Source organism: Anabrus simplex, chromosome 1, assembly GCF_040414725.1.
Source record: "Anabrus simplex isolate iqAnaSimp1 chromosome 1, ASM4041472v1, whole genome shotgun sequence".
Lineage (NCBI taxonomy): Eukaryota > Metazoa > Arthropoda > Insecta > Orthoptera > Tettigoniidae > Anabrus > Anabrus simplex.
In genome coordinates, this window is record NC_090265.1 from 181,069,404 (window position 1) to 181,085,282 (window position 15,879).

Below are 15,879 nucleotides of genomic sequence, written 5' to 3' on the forward strand. Positions count from 1 at the left end.
TCTCTGCGATCCTTTTCATCTCTCCATAACCTTGACATCCCATCATCTCAACTACCTCTTTAATGATCTTCTTCCGTGGTTTCCCTCTGCCTTTCTTTCCCATCATCTTGCCTTCGAACAAGTTCTTTATGAAGTCATTATGCCAGAGAATGTGACCAAAAACTGATGCCTTTCTCCTTTCTATTGTTGTTATTAAATGTCTCTGGGTGTTTATTTCTCTAAGCACTGCTTCATTAGTTTTCTTCTCAATCCAGCTAGTTCTTGTCATCTTCCTCCATAGTCACATTTCCACTGCCTCTAGTCGTTTCACATCCTCCTTCAAGAGAGTCCAACCTTCACAGCCATATAGCAGCATACTTCAAATGAACGTTTTGATAAACAATTTCTTTTGTTCAGTATCTAAGGATTTATTAATTAAGAGCTGCTTCTTCTCCTCAAAGGCTTTCTTACACAGGGAAATTCTTCTTTTTATTTCCACAGTGCATCTATTGTCATCGGTAATAACTGATCCTAAGTAGCAGAACTTGTGCATGGATAATTTAATTAAAGACATGAAATTTATTATGAATGGAAAGACCCACTTGGCCAATATAATTTTTAAAAAATACTGCCACCCTCAAAGCGGTGGTTCTATCTACAAATTTACATGGTTACATACAGTTAGGACTTTATCATTCTTAAGCTCATCCTTTGTATGGCCACCAGCCAGTATGTCCTTGCCTCACTTCTAGAAAAAGTTTCCTCAGAACAACAGAGGCTCTTAGAGGGACAGCACAACAAGCCCATGGCAAGGGAGACTCAATAGCACTGGAAAAGTTGGAATGGATGACATCAAGTGAGGAACTTCCTCTTTGTCATACAGAAGGATGGTTGACATGGAAAGCACGTAACAGACTGTGCTCTGGTGTAACAAGATGCAAATATAACCTGTTGAAGTGATGTTTCAAGTAGACTCAACGTTATGTGAATTTCAGGTCACTACAGACACCACCTCATCTTCTTCAATGCAAACTGTGCCCAATAACATATGCTATGGAAGATCTTTTGAATGCAAAATTGGACTCTCTAACAGTCACTAATTTCTGATCAACACCTATGTAAGATTGTTCAAAATGCTGTGTCGCCAGCCCTGAAGATGATTTTCTGTGGTTTCCCTTTTTCACACTAGGCTGTACCTTAAATAAGGCCATGGTCACTTCCTTCCCAATCCTTGCTCTTCCCCATCCCATCATCACCATAAGACCTTTCTGTGTCAGTGCAACATAAAGCAAATTGGGAAAAAAAAAAGAACAGGATTGTTCAATTGTCATGTTTGTTGTCCTTGTTAGATTTCTTCTGTTTGAATTGGACAGGCAGACCTTTCTTTTCAGTTATGTTTTGTTGTTGTTAGTATGTGTACAAGGCTTATATATTTACATATTTATATGGTACTTCCCTCAGTGTTACTGGACCTCCAATCTTACATCATCCCCACCTACAGCACGACCCCAGGAGAAATGACCTATGGCTCTGCAATGAAACTTCTCGTCGACATCTGCAATATTCTTTACAAATTAAAGGAAAATATGCAAGCACTTGAACCCTTGCGGGCAGGTTACAAGATTCAGTCTGGAAAACACCAGTCTTCCTTCTTTGAATGAATAAGTAGGACCACAAATATTAATTAACACAAAGTGCTAGAATTAAATTATCACTGGTTCTACTATATTTTAACACGTATCATTATCTTGGTCAATCCCACTACAATCTCAATCTCAAATGATATAACATTTACTTATTATGAATCACCTTCGCTGACGAAACTATTTGTGACTTAATTACAGTATTTGTCTACATATGAGTACTTCATCAACTTGAAGCATTTGCTGACACAATAGGTATGATCATGAATATATTTGAATATTTACAGTACACAGTCTTGTATGTATGTACGTCTAACCCTTGTTCCGTTTCTCTACAGGGTCAGGTATGAAATGAGGTGAATCTTCATAGTGAGTTGTTATGACCGGATGACATCAGCCTCATCAGAGGGGTTAATGAGATGAAATGAATGATGTGATATATGAAATAGTAGGAAGGGAGAGGGAGAAACCTTTTGCCAGCACATAGCCTACTCCTGCTGAATAGCACCAAGGGGTCTGCTCAAGGCTTTATGTCCCCATCTAAAGGACGAATCACCATCAAACGCGTCATATGCCCTCACCCCATATGTGCACTATGGAAGAGTTTTGGAATTTAATCCATGATTTTGGCATGGAATTCAGTGATTGGAAATTGTACACCACCACCTCTCCTACTCTGCTGGCCAGCATTCTGATGGTGAAATTTTTTCGACCAACAGGACTCGAACCGGCTAACCACGGTGTCAGACCATATAGTCTCCACATCTTAATGGTCATTGCCTACAGGCGGGATTATAGTACATGGTCTTGTTCACTAATAAGTGCAGTCATTGATTTAAAATAACAAAATTACTGACCTAAGATTTCACTCAATATTTAAACTGTAATATCATAGATTATACTTGAGTTCTAAATAAAAATCTGTCCTTTGAAAGCACCAGAATGACTAAGTGCCTTTCCCATAATGCATGACGAAGTGATTGTCTTTCTACTATCATGAAATAGGTCTGTGTTTTCTATGACAATTAAGAATGAGCATGCTTTAAATACCAAGTACAGTAAGGACTGTGAATGCAACTATGAAATACATTGTGTCAGAAACAAAATCTGAGAAAAACTGTGTGACTGTCTGAATAAAAATCTGCATAAGACTGGGTCAGAACAAAATCTGAAATAGACTGCCTCAGAATGAAATTCTGAAATCAACTAGGCACCACATTATTGTTTGTCTCCCAATTTATTTACACACGAATTTTCAAACAAGCTTGTCCTCATTTAGGACCTGTTATTACTTCATAACCAATCAGTTCAAATAATAATGGTGATAAGTTATTGTGTTGGATGGTGTGAATCTAGCATCTATGATTTTAAAATATCTTTAAAAATTTTCAAATGACTGGCCAATCAAACTTCACAGCTTCTCCTGGTCTCACCCAGCATGTATCTGATATTGGTAGTCCACTGTTCGTGTCTATTTCTCCGTATTGACTTCCGTCACACTCACTTGTCTTCAAACCATGGTTTATTTTAAAATAGAAGTATGTGCCTTGCTTTGGCTAATGGCTGCTCCTGTACCCATCTTGGAATTCCCAACTTCTGAACACAAAGGGGCTTATCTCTGTCAGTATTTATTGGCAAATCCCAGTAATTAGTCTCCATTTAGAAATATTCTGACAATACGATTCTTTCCTCAATCTCTACTGGTTAAATATTTCAAACATATTTTATATCTATACGTGTTTGGTATCAAGTGACCATGACTTGAACTGCACGGCCACACCATTCACATGCATAGATTTATATATTTAAAAAATTATATTTAAAAACGTTTATGATCCTTTCATGTGTTTATAGAATTCCCTATTTCACTTTATGTACTAGTCTCGGTATTGGGGATGAGATGAAGTGAAATTTTATGGCATGTTTTATATGGCCAGATGCCCTTCTTGACATCAACCTTAGTTGAGGAGTTACTGAAGATGAAATTTATTAATTTATGAAATGAATTATGGTAAATGAAATTGTGTAAGTAGGTGGAAGGAATCAGCTGTGACCTATGACTAGGAAGTGTCCCAACATTTCCCTGGAAGTGAAAATAGGACACCACAAAAAATAATTTTCAGGACAGCTGATGGTGGGGTTCGAACCCAATCGTCTTTTCTAATGCAGAGGTGTGGCCACTCAGAATAGTACAATGTTTTCAAACTCTGGCCCCCCTTCCCCCCTCCTCCAGGACTTAAACTGGTAATCATTTCTGAGTTTGACAGAGAGAATCCCAGAGCCATGCGTCTCCCGGAGAGAAGAAGTCTTATTTCTAAATTTCTCAACTTTCTTCTGGGTTAAACTAGCACACCTTCATTCTTTCAGATAGGCAGCCCTCCTGCATATAATAACATTGTGTCATACATCAGGACTTTGTGAGAGTAAAGGAATAAATGTTCAGTCTATAATGTCCAACATGTATGCAACCAATGGAAACTTCACTGACTTAATTGTCACTTTTTTGTGATGTTCATTTTTGAGATAAAAATTCAGTTGTGGTTTCATGGGATGTTGATGTGGTCAGTTGTCTGACTGTTTTCCTTCTTCGTTGCTTTATGATGTTTAAAATTAGGTAAAACAGGGCTGCCTGCTGTTATGTGGGTCAGAAGAGGGGACTTCTCAAGATCTTTCTTTTGATTGTTGTGGACCTTATTGCTCATTAAAGAGATGAGAGTGGGAATCAACATCTATATCATCTGATGGCCAAGCAGGCATCAATTTTTGGTAATGAGACAAAGTCTCTCATAGTGCATTGGCACTGCCAGAGGCTACAATAAGCCTACGCGGTGGCCTCCACGATATGCACTAGCCATGCGTCTCGGTGGGTGTGCTAGGTACCAAGTGATGAGCCCAGCCTAGCACACGGGAGCGAAACGCTGGCAACCAGGAATGAGTAAGCTGGAAAATTTATAATGTCCAATAACGAACCATTTATATTGGTATTGAGTGGTATGTTCCGAGCTGTCAGCAAAGAAATGGCGTGGAATGACATTAGTAGACAAATAAGTTTGAGTGGCATCTTTAAAAGTAGGAAAGATCACAATATGAAGATAAAGTCAGAATACAAGAGGACAAATTGGGGCAAATATTCATTTATAGGATGGGGAGTTAGGGATTGGAATAACTTACCGAGGGAGATGTTCAATAAATTTCGAATGTCATTGAAATCATTTAAGAAAAGGCTAGGAAAACAACGCATAGGGAATCTGCCACCTGGGCGACTGCCCTAAATGCAGATCAGTATTGACTGATTGAGAGGGGATTGAATGAATGAACTAATTCTCTGGCCTCTCACAATCTTCGATCATACCCTGAAGGACTTTAGTACATCAAGAACATCATGTAAGGTAAAAAGGATTCAGTACCTCTAACTCCTACATAACAAGATTACAATAATTATCCCAACATAAATTTTAGATGTAAATCAACAAACTGCACACAATATCAATCATTGTCTACCAAGAAAAATTTGACAATACCGTATTTGTTTTCATGACAAAATAGGCCAAAAATTTCTTCTGAAAATAACAGATACTAGTAACTAGTTCTGAAGAGCCTGTATGTTTATCACATCATAATCACACTATCATCATGAGGTAAGACAATGACTATGATGTTTGCCAATACCTGTTCAATTTTTGCTGTATGGTTGATATAATTCCTTGTAACAGTAACCACTGGGAAGTGATCCTTTTTGATCCATGATCTAGCTATGTCCTTTGCTGAGGTGGATGATGGTAGGGTGGCATCTAGCCAAGCCTGCTGGTCCAGAATCTTGAAGAAATGATTTTCAGTGTAGGTCTGGAATGCTCTAAGATATGACACTAATAAGTCAAATGTAATAGAAAAGTGAAAATCTCTTACATTCATAAGGGCACTGAAAGCAGTAGTATACTGTGGTTTCTGTTAGAAAGGGATATTAGTTATAAGTTTGATGGGATTGGATTGGACTGGATTGGAATAGAAGGGAACAGAACTTGATCTCAGTTACTAAATCTCATGATACTGGTAACTAGTAGCGGAAAGCCTGTATGATTATCATCATCTCCATCATACATCACCCTATCACCATTAATATCATTAAAAGCAGAATCCAGTATTCGGGAGATAGTAGGTTCAAACCCCACTGTCAGCAGCCTTAAAAATGGTTTTCCGTGGTTTCCCATTTTCACACCAGGCAAATGCTGGGGCTGTACCTTAATTAAGGCCACGGCCACTTCCTTCCAACTCTTAGCCCTTTCCTGTCCCATCGTCGCCGTAAGACCTATCTGTGTCGGTGCGACGCAAAAAAAAAAAAAAAAAAAAAAAAAAAAGCAGAATCTAAAAGCAAAGCCTTATAGATACACAGAAACAAGAAGCTCTACACAGAATTAATCTATTTATTTTCATCTTATATTACAGTAAAACATCTATGTAACCATGAAAAAATTCATAAGAACAAAATCCTCCTGAAATAAACAAAAGCACTTGATTTAATGGAAGGAACATTTGAACCTAGACTAGAAATGACAAGTTTATACATTTCTGAAATATTGACTTGTAATAAATTGATTTTTTTTTTTTTTTTTGCACATTGCTATCTTTTTATATTACTGTGAAGCATTTTTGTATTTCCAAATAATGTTTCCTATTTAACGTTACATTACTCTTTTGTTAAGTTTAACAACTGGCTTGTGTGTCAAATGTGACAAAATGAAGAAAAAAATCATGGTTCCAAGGTACACGGGCAAAACTACAGTCGGTTTTTGTGATCTAGTTGTTGCCATTGAAACTCTCTTGACTCTATTTCCCTTAGATAAGTCTTTGTAGGACCAGCTGTGTTTACAGAGACATCCCCTAGCAGACATGGGCAGTATTTTCATTATATATTATACAACCTATGTCAGAAAAGTTCCAGGACTGAGGTCGTAAAAAAATAGAGAATTTGCACTTACCAAGTAATGATCTTACCTCCTGTCAAAGTAGTCCCCTTGACTATCTGTACACAATTGCCAGTATTTCTAGAGGTCTTTGAAGCAAGCAGGGAAATTGTCAACTGCAATGCTTGTAAGCTCATGTGTCACAGCCCACTGGACGTCTGCGATATCTTGATGAAGCTTTCTTTTCAGTCGCGATTTCACTGGTGGAAACAAGAAAAAATTGCAAGGCGAGAGCTCGGGCGAATATGATGGATGTGGGACGACAGTGACAGAATGTCTGGCCAGATACTCGCTAACAGATAAAACAATGTGAGGTCTTGCATTGCTGTGCAGTAAGAACCAGTCCTATAACTGCCACAAATCAGGACAGTGACGTCGAATTGCTTGTCATAAACGTTTCAAGACTTCGATGTAAAGAGTTTGGTTCACTGTTTCACCTGGTGGAACATACTCATGGTGAACTAACCCTTTACTGTCAAAGAACGCGATTAACATTGTCTTTGTTCTCGAAGGTTGGCGTTTGGCTTTTTTCGAGGCTGGTGATCCAAGACTTCATCATTCTGCACTTTGACGTTTCGTGTGGGGGTCATACTGGTAACACGAACTTTTATCCCCAGCAATAATCTTTGATGGATTTGTGGGATCACACTGACTCTATCCAGTAGTTCCGCAGAAATTCATCTTTCCTCTTTCTGGTCGTCTGTTAGGGTGCGCGGGACGTGTTTTGCATTCAGTGTCCGTTTCCCTAAATTGTCACATTCTGGGATTGTCTTGCACTAAATCTCTGCCTTCCTGAAACGTTTTGTGCCACTCAAACACATGAGTTTTGACAGTTCATCGCCTCCATATGCTTGTGTAATTGTCCACATTTCAGTAGGGTTTCTTCTGAGCTTAATGCAAAACTTAATGATCACTCTTTGTTCACAATCAGTGACCATTGTGTCACCGTCACTAAACCAAACAGTGTTGCTAAGCACAGCCCTACCACCGAGAGAGAGAGAGAGTGAGAGTGAGAGTGAGTGAGTGAGTGAGTGAGAGAGAGAGAGAGAGAGAGAGAGAGAGAGAGAGAGAGAGAGAGAGTGTGTGTGTGTGTGTGTGTGTGTGTGTGTGTGTGTGTGTGTGTGTGTGTGTGTGTGTGTGTGTGTGACCAAGACCCAGAACGTACACATACCAGGTAATATAAATTCAACATTTGTTCCTTTGTTCGCATTGCAATGCAGAAATACAACACTTGTCCCAGACCTTTTCTGACAAAGGGTGTATTTTATATGAATCAATGAAAATCCACAGCCTGTTTTCAGTCATTTGAATGGGCAAGGAATGGAAGGAATGAAGCCCCCATCTAGCGGCGAGGATAGGAATTGTGATGGCTGCGGAAACCTGTCGCACTCCTCTGGGACAATGAACAATGATTAATGAATGACAGATGAAATGGAGAGTGTTACTGGAATGAAATATGACAGAGAAAACCAAAGTACCCGAAGAAAAACCTGTCCTGCCTCCACTTTGTCCAGCACAAATCTCACATGGAGTGTCCGGGATTTGAACCATGGAACCTAGCGGTGAAAGCCCGGCGCGCACCGCCTGAGCCACGGAGGATTTACGGTACCATAAGTTAGTAATAATAGAGCTAAAAGACACAGCTTGTTATTAACTTCAAGCTACCTTCTTAACAGCAGACCAACATGCTACTGCTTGAAACTGGCAATTCTCCCATTATAGCACTAGTAGTAACAATACCAGCTGTTTCAGGTACAAAGCAGTGGACGTTGGAAGTAGGCTAGCTGTTTCAAGGTACCTAGTTGCACACCATGGTACCTAGCAAAAGACCTTGGAACAACATGAAGAAAATAAAATTAGAAAATTAAGTAGAAAAATTGGTAATCATATATATACTATCATTTTTCTGAGGATCTTCAGTTTGTATGCTTTAAAATGAGGGGTTGCTGCTCATTGAAACCTGTTCAGCCATTTTCTTGCAATGTCCATTATTGGAAAACAACTTAAGTGAACGTATCCTTCAAAAATTTATATTTAAGCTTTGCCTTTTGGATTTTCTTTTGTTAAACAGACTTTTTCAGAAGGGATGTATGCCGAAGAACTAGATCCTTCTATTCTACAGGGTGGTGCATTGGTGATGAATGGGTTGAATACCACATAATTTTCACATTCTTCTTTTACTTTTTCAGTTTTCTATCGCTCACGAGAGTAACCATGGAAAAGATGAGCACTGAATAGGGGATGAAACTTACTGAACTTTACAAATAAGCAGTCCATTATACTGACTTATCCCAAAATTTGACAGCTCTGGATATTTTCTTGAGGATGTCTCAAAGAATGTGTCTAAATCAATAATTTAACAACCACTGAGGAGCTCAAGAACAATATTTTAGCAGAAATTGATGCATGACAGATGAAAACTCTTAATAAAGTTATGGAAAATGCATTGAAAGGAGCCTGTCTTTTTGAGGAAATTGATGTCAAAGTTGAAGGCAAGGTTAGCAACTGTGCAGGTGCTGCATGTTGAACATGGCCATACCATCAGAGGTCCCTTTCCTGCATTTTCTCTAAGATTGGTGAGATGTCCATTTGGTGATTAATTGTGTCGTTCCTGATGTGGTGGATTAAGGAGATGTCCATCAACCAACAGAGCATTTGCATCTCTATGGCATTCAGTTCTTTTCTTGGACAGTCAGCATTCAGCAACATAAGCTGAAAATGTCTCAAAACTAAGAGACGAAACAGGTCCTTGTTATTAAGTGTTCTCTTTTCATGACGCAAATAATACATGCATTGAAAAGTGGGAGTCTCCCAATTTTAATTATGGGGTATGTTTCAAGCTGTCAGTGGAGAGATATTGTGGAGTGATATTACTGTAGTAGACAAATAAGCATGAGTGGAGCTTTTAAAAGTAGGAAAGATCATGATATGAAGATAAAGTTGGAATTCAAGAGGACAAATTGGGGCAAATTTTCATTTAGAGGATGAGGACTAAGGGAATGTAACAAATTATCAAGGAAAATTTTGACAAACATCCAAGTTCTTTTAAATTGTTTAAGAAAAAGCTAGGTAAACAACTGATCAAGGGCGCCCATGCCCAGCGGCATGGTCTGGCCCCCTTCCCCCCCCATCAAAATGTCATATGGGCGCCCATGCAACTGATAGAGAATCTGCCACTTGGGTCATCATAACCATCATCATCATCATCATCAATTTCCAGCTCCAGTTTTCCGGGTGTGGTGTACAAGTTCTCGCCACTTCTTCCTGTCAATGTATAGTTTCTGTTCCTCTATGTCCTCCCACTTGGCATTCCTCTTGCTGACCTCCAATTTCAGTGTGTCTATCCATCGATTCCTTGGTCTCCCAACTGACCTCTCCCCTTTCACTTCTCTGTCAAAGTAATTCCTTGCTATTCTTGTTCCTTCCATCCTCATAATATGCCCAAACCATTGTAGCCTGCGTCTTCCTAAAAACTCGTTAACAAGTATTTTGATGTCAGCCTCCTTACTGTTTGCTGCATTTCTAACCTTATCCTTCCTGATCTATTGGTTCATCATTCTAATAAATTTCATTTCTGTTGAGTGGATTTTACTATTTGCCTTGTTACACAGGGCACATATTTCAAGTCTATATTGGAAGAAGTAGATATAAAACATGGTCAGTTTTGCTTTCTAGGGTATTTAGTCATCCCAGAGTAGATTTCTCACTTGAAAATAAAATTGAGAAGCTTTCTGAGCTTTTTCTTTGGTTTACTGTGTTATCTTTTGGAATGATACTTCCAAGATATTTGAATTTAGAAAGAGACTGCAATAGAGTTCCCTCCAGGAAAATGTTTGAATCTGTGTCTTTCCTGTTGATAGTCATTTCAACAGTTTTTGTTTTACTGATGTTTAGTCCATATTTTTTAAACTTGCCATTCCAAAGATTTAGTTTCTCCTGTATGTCTGCTTCATTTTCTCACCAAATCAAAACATGCTGATCATTGATGATCGATTGTTTGATGATCTTTCATTGGAGTAATCGCACTGACAAAATCGTAAATATAGGTTACAGATCTCTTCGTATTGTAATGAGGGTATTTAGAGGTTGTAGTAAAGGTATAAAGGTGAGAGTCTTTAGTATAATAATAATAATTTTGTGTGGCTATTTCTAGCCGAGTGCAGCCCTTGTAAGGCAGACCCTCCGATGAGGGTCGGCGGCATCTGCCATCTGTAGGTAACTGCATGTTACTGTGGTGGAGGATAGTGTTGTGTGTGGTGTGTGAGTTGCACGGATGTTGGGGACAGCACAAACACCCAGCCCCCGGGCCAATGGAATTAAACAATGAAGATTAAAATCCCCGACCCGGCCGGGAATCGAACCCGGGACCCTCTGAACCGAAGGCCAGTACGCTGACCATTCAGCCAACGTGTCGGACAGAGTCTTTAGTTAGAATATGATTCTAGTGAATGGAACCCCACACCAGGATTACTTGATACGTGAAATAGAAAGTCCAAAGAAAAGTAGCACGATTTGTTCTGGGGGATTTCTGACAAAAGAGTAGTGTTAGCAAACTTTTGGACTGGGAAGAGTTGGGAGTAAGGAAACAAGTTGCTCGACTAAGGAGTAAGTTCCAAGCTCTGGAGAGAAGGCATGGAATGATATTAGTAGACGAATAAGCTTGAGTGGAGTTTTTAAGGGCAGGAAAGATCATAGTATGAAGATAAAATTGGAATTCAAGAGGACAAACTGGGGCAAATATTTATTTATAGGAAGAGGAATTAGGGATTGGAATAATTGATCAAGGGAAATGTTTGATAGTTTTCCCAAGGTCTTTGAAATCATCTAAGAAAAGACTAGGTAAACAATTGATAGGGAATCTGCCACCTGGGAAACAGCCCTAAATGCAGACCAATGATGACTGATTGATTGATATTTAGCTTTCCATATGCTTTTCTGTATGTTAACTAAAGTGTTAACTACACAAATATTCTACTGAAGGTGCATTTATTAGGAGGTATGGAGAAAAATAATTTCTACACTCATTGCAAGAAAAACTTTCAGTGGCAGTTTTCTTGATGAAAATACTGTCTTTCAAAAATGTAATAGAAAACTTTCTTGATACTCAACACCAGGTGCAGTGCAGTAGACTTTTAGGAACCAGACCAAAAACAGCAACTTACCAGAATAATACTTTGATGGAACTGACATGTAGGAAACATAAAATAACACTCCAAGTACATAGCTATGTTGTACAGGTAGTGTACCTGTAAGTTTGCATTATGTAGATGGCGGGGTTGCACCAGCCCTGAAGACGGTTTTCCATGCCTTACCATTTTTCACACAAGGTCCTTGCCAGGTCTGTACCTAAATTATAGCCAAGGGTGCTACCTGCCCAGTCCTAGCCATTCTTTAACCCAGCTTCACCAAAGTCCTGTATGCTTAAGGACAATGTTAACCCATTAGTTCCTAACCTATGAAAAAAGTATTATGAAAATATTTATTTTCCCACACATTTATATCTTAATTAAAGTAAATGATCAGCTTCAAATAGAATAAAAGAAGAAGAAATTTACAACCATAGAAAGACATGTTCCCAAATGGAAACTATGGGACAATGCCCATGTACGTATTTTGCCTTTAACTTGAAAATAGCGCAGAACGACATAGAGAAAAATGATCAACATCTGACGTTACGTTTCACTACTTCTGGTTGTCAGCAAAGCGAAAATAATCATACCACCAGTTGACCAGGAACACATCACTCCGAGTACATAGCTATCATAGAATCATACTCAAAGTCGCTCACTTTTCAAATTTTCTGTAAAAAAAAATAGAAATTATGTTCCCAGATGGCAACTTTTTCATTTATACTTCACAGGTGAAGAATAGAGTAAGAATTGTAATATCTGTTTGTTGAATCCTTAATACCACTACTGGGGAGAAAAAGAAGATAACTGAAAGGGAGCAGATATGTAATGTTGAAGTCAGGTGCTTCCTAGGACCTGAGTTCTTGCTATTGTCCAACTTCAGAGTCCCTGCAGGGGATAGAAGTATGGTCACTTAGTCAGACCCATCTGGCTGCCAGAGTGTCTTGCCAATGTTTGCTGAAGAGTAAGTGAAACATCAATACTTGTCAAAATGTGATCCTGTCACAATAGTCCCAAAGACATCTTTTCTACACTTTGCTTTATGTCACACCAACACAGTTGAGTCTTATAACAATGATGGAATAGGAAAGGACTATGAGTGAAAAGAAAGAAAGCATGGTCTTAATTAAAGAGTGAAAATGGGAAATTATGGAACATCATCTTCAGGGCTACCAACAGTGGGGTTCAAACCCACCCACTCCCGAATGAAAGCTGACAGTTACTTGACGCAAACTGTTTAGCCACTCACTTGGTCAGTCCAGAAGACAAACACCTCTCTATTTATTTACAAAGGTTATGCAAAAGATTACTAATAAATCTTTGAGAACTGTATTTCACTCTCCTCCACCAGTTAAATTTCACCAAACATTTTGTTCTGACTGAATTAGAATACTGGACATGATAGTCTTATGATGGCAGAATGAGACAGACTACCAAAAAATTCAATATTTTACAAAAGATTTGGTTTTTGTGAAACTTTCTTCAACTCATCACATGTTCTTATCGGGTAAGACATTGCTTCATCTGTTCTGTAAACAAATATATTCTGTTCTTGTTATCTTTGTTTTAAAAAAAAGCAAGCAAGCTTGTAATTTTAAGTGACTGTCAATATCATGATTGTAGCCACAGGGGCTCCAGTTTTACATGGATACCATATCATAACAATGTGACTTTTCATCTCAAAACTCACATGTGCATTGGCTGGGATTCCACCTTGGTTGGAAGCTAGCCTTTCTAACTGAACAAGTACATACAGTACTTTACCTGTTATCCAGAAAATTGTGAAGTGCTGCTCTGAATGTCCTTTCAGTTAAGGTAAAATTAAGCATCTGGCACAGTCTTGCAGCTGTAACAAAGTTCAAGGAATATCAATAAAGTGACAGAAATTCATAATTTTGACAACTTGATTTTCTGTAGCTATCGAATACACAGTATATATTTCCTAAGTACATGGTGCAAATGCAAAGTGTGATGGAGATTGGACTATTATTAATAATAACATGTCCTGTTTACATCACAATAATAATGTTATGATAAGGTTATTCCACTGAAGCTCAACTTGTAGGATTCCAGCAAGATATAGCAGATATCTTGGATTCAGGGGGTTAAATGGACTGTATTGCGATTGACCTGTCTAAAGCATTTGATAGGGTGGATCATAATAATAATAATACTTTATTAATGGTAATACCATTTTACATAACAGTAGAGAAGAATAAACAAAACAAAACACACTAAAAAGAAAGTTCAGTGGAGTATAAGTAGAAAAATATGTACAGATATATACACAGGTTATATTACAAGTAATCACAGGAAAGTAATAGTCAGTTCTGGAGATTATGTAAGTGATTTCTAAATTTTGACAATGAGCAGTTAAATATATCAAAATCCACTTTGTTTAGAGATCTTGACATTCGTTCAATTGGCCCATCGAATGCGTAGTTAGTTCTATACCAATTTGTAGACAATGTATTCTTGAACCTTGTGCGTCTGTCTGGTACATGTACCTTAATTTTTGCAAGGAGTTGTGGACAATTCACCAAGGAATGAAGCAATTTAAAAATGAAGAGTGTATCCAATAATTCATGGCATTGTGACAGGCTATGCAGATTTAAGGACTGTTGTAGGGACGTATAATTCAACATTATCATATGAGAATCCTGTTCTAAATGAATATAAATGAAGAAATTTATGTTGTACTGAATCTAATCTATGGATACAGGTCTGAGGAGAAGGGTTCCAAACAGGTGTACAGTATTCTAGTATACGGCGTACCATAGACAATACAGCAATCGATAGGTAGCTAAGTTTGAAAGTTCTCTAGAATATCTAGTAATGCAACCCAATCTTTGAAATGCTTTCTTACAAATATTTTCAATATGTTCATTAAACAGTAGGTTATAACTGAATAAAATACCACGGTCATTAATTTGTGAAACAGGAGTTAGATTGTTGTTATTACTAAATTTGTACTGAAATCATATTTTCTTCTTGTTTTTAAAAAACAATATTATTTTACATTTCTCATGATTAAGTTTCAACCCATTTTGAATACAGTACTTTTCCAGATGATGTAAATCTTCTTGAAGTTTTAAACAATCAAGTGGACAATTAATTTGCATAAAAATTTTTGCATCGTCGGCAAACAAAAGCAATTCAGAATTCTTAAGTATATTTTTAATGTCATTTATGTAGAGAGTAAAAAGTAAGGGCGCAAGGTGAGACCCTTGAGGAACTCCACTGGTAACAATAATAGGCGCAGAAAAATAATTCCTTATTTTAACAATATGCAGGCGATTTTTAAGATACAATTCACACCATGAGAGGAGAGGCCCATTAATTCCGTAGCCTGTTAGTTTTTGCAGCAAGATATCGTGGTCGACAGTGTCGAAAGCTTTTGAGAAGTCTGCATAAATGCTGTCCACTTGGGAGGGGTTCTCTATTGCATCCAAGAGGAACTGATAGAGGGGGACAATGCTTTCATTACTAGATTTTACTTCAGTGGAACTGGAGTTACTGAAAACCAAATCAAGAAAGTGATTCAGAAAATTTGAGATAGCATTAAATTGATTTAAACAGAAATAAGAAAAAGTGTATAACTAAACTGGACTGCATAGTGTGGTTACCTACTGACATAAGCCCAGAAGATGTTTCTTCATTTACTATCCAATTAAGATGTGGTAGATTGTAGTCACCAACAATGAGCAATAAATGGTTGTCAAGATTTGACATAATTTTTTCAAAAGCACTGCAGTGTTCGAAATATTTTTGGACGGGAGACTTGGGTGGAAGGTATACAGCAACAATGATTAATTTTGTGGTGTTAAAAGTCAGGGACACAAACAACTGTTCAACTGTGCTAATGCACGGTATCAGAGTAGGTTTAAACCTCTTGCTAATACAGATCATTACCCCCCATGGGATGCCTTCATACTCGTTAAAGAAGACCTATCACATCTGAAAATTGAATATGTTTCGAGTCTGAGTTCCACATCACTAATTTCATCATTTAAGTTTGTTTCAGTTAATACCATGAAATCATAGTCAGCTAAACATGAAGAAATTTTAAGTTCAGTTAGTTTGCTTCGAAGTCCATTTACATTTTGATAGTATCCTCTAAAGTGTTCAACTAACCTTTTTATTGATGTCTTTGGTGCTTTCTTAGTA

General features: G+C 37.9%; 1 protein-coding gene across 2 annotated transcripts in view; it reads right to left on the reverse strand.

Annotated features, from left to right (window-relative positions):
- LOC136859755 (aminopeptidase N) overlaps positions 1–15,879 on the reverse strand; it is a 206,097-nt gene that overhangs the window by 70,003 nt on the left and 120,215 nt on the right. For both annotated transcript variants that reach the window (XM_068225771.1, XM_068225770.1), the window contains exons 9-10: positions 13,477–13,558; positions 5,292–5,475 (exon numbers count right to left, since the gene is read on the reverse strand). In XM_068225771.1, the coding sequence (XP_068081872.1) occupies positions 5,292–5,475; positions 13,477–13,558 (266 nt within the window). The remainder of the gene's footprint in view (positions 1–5,291; positions 5,476–13,476; positions 13,559–15,879) is intronic.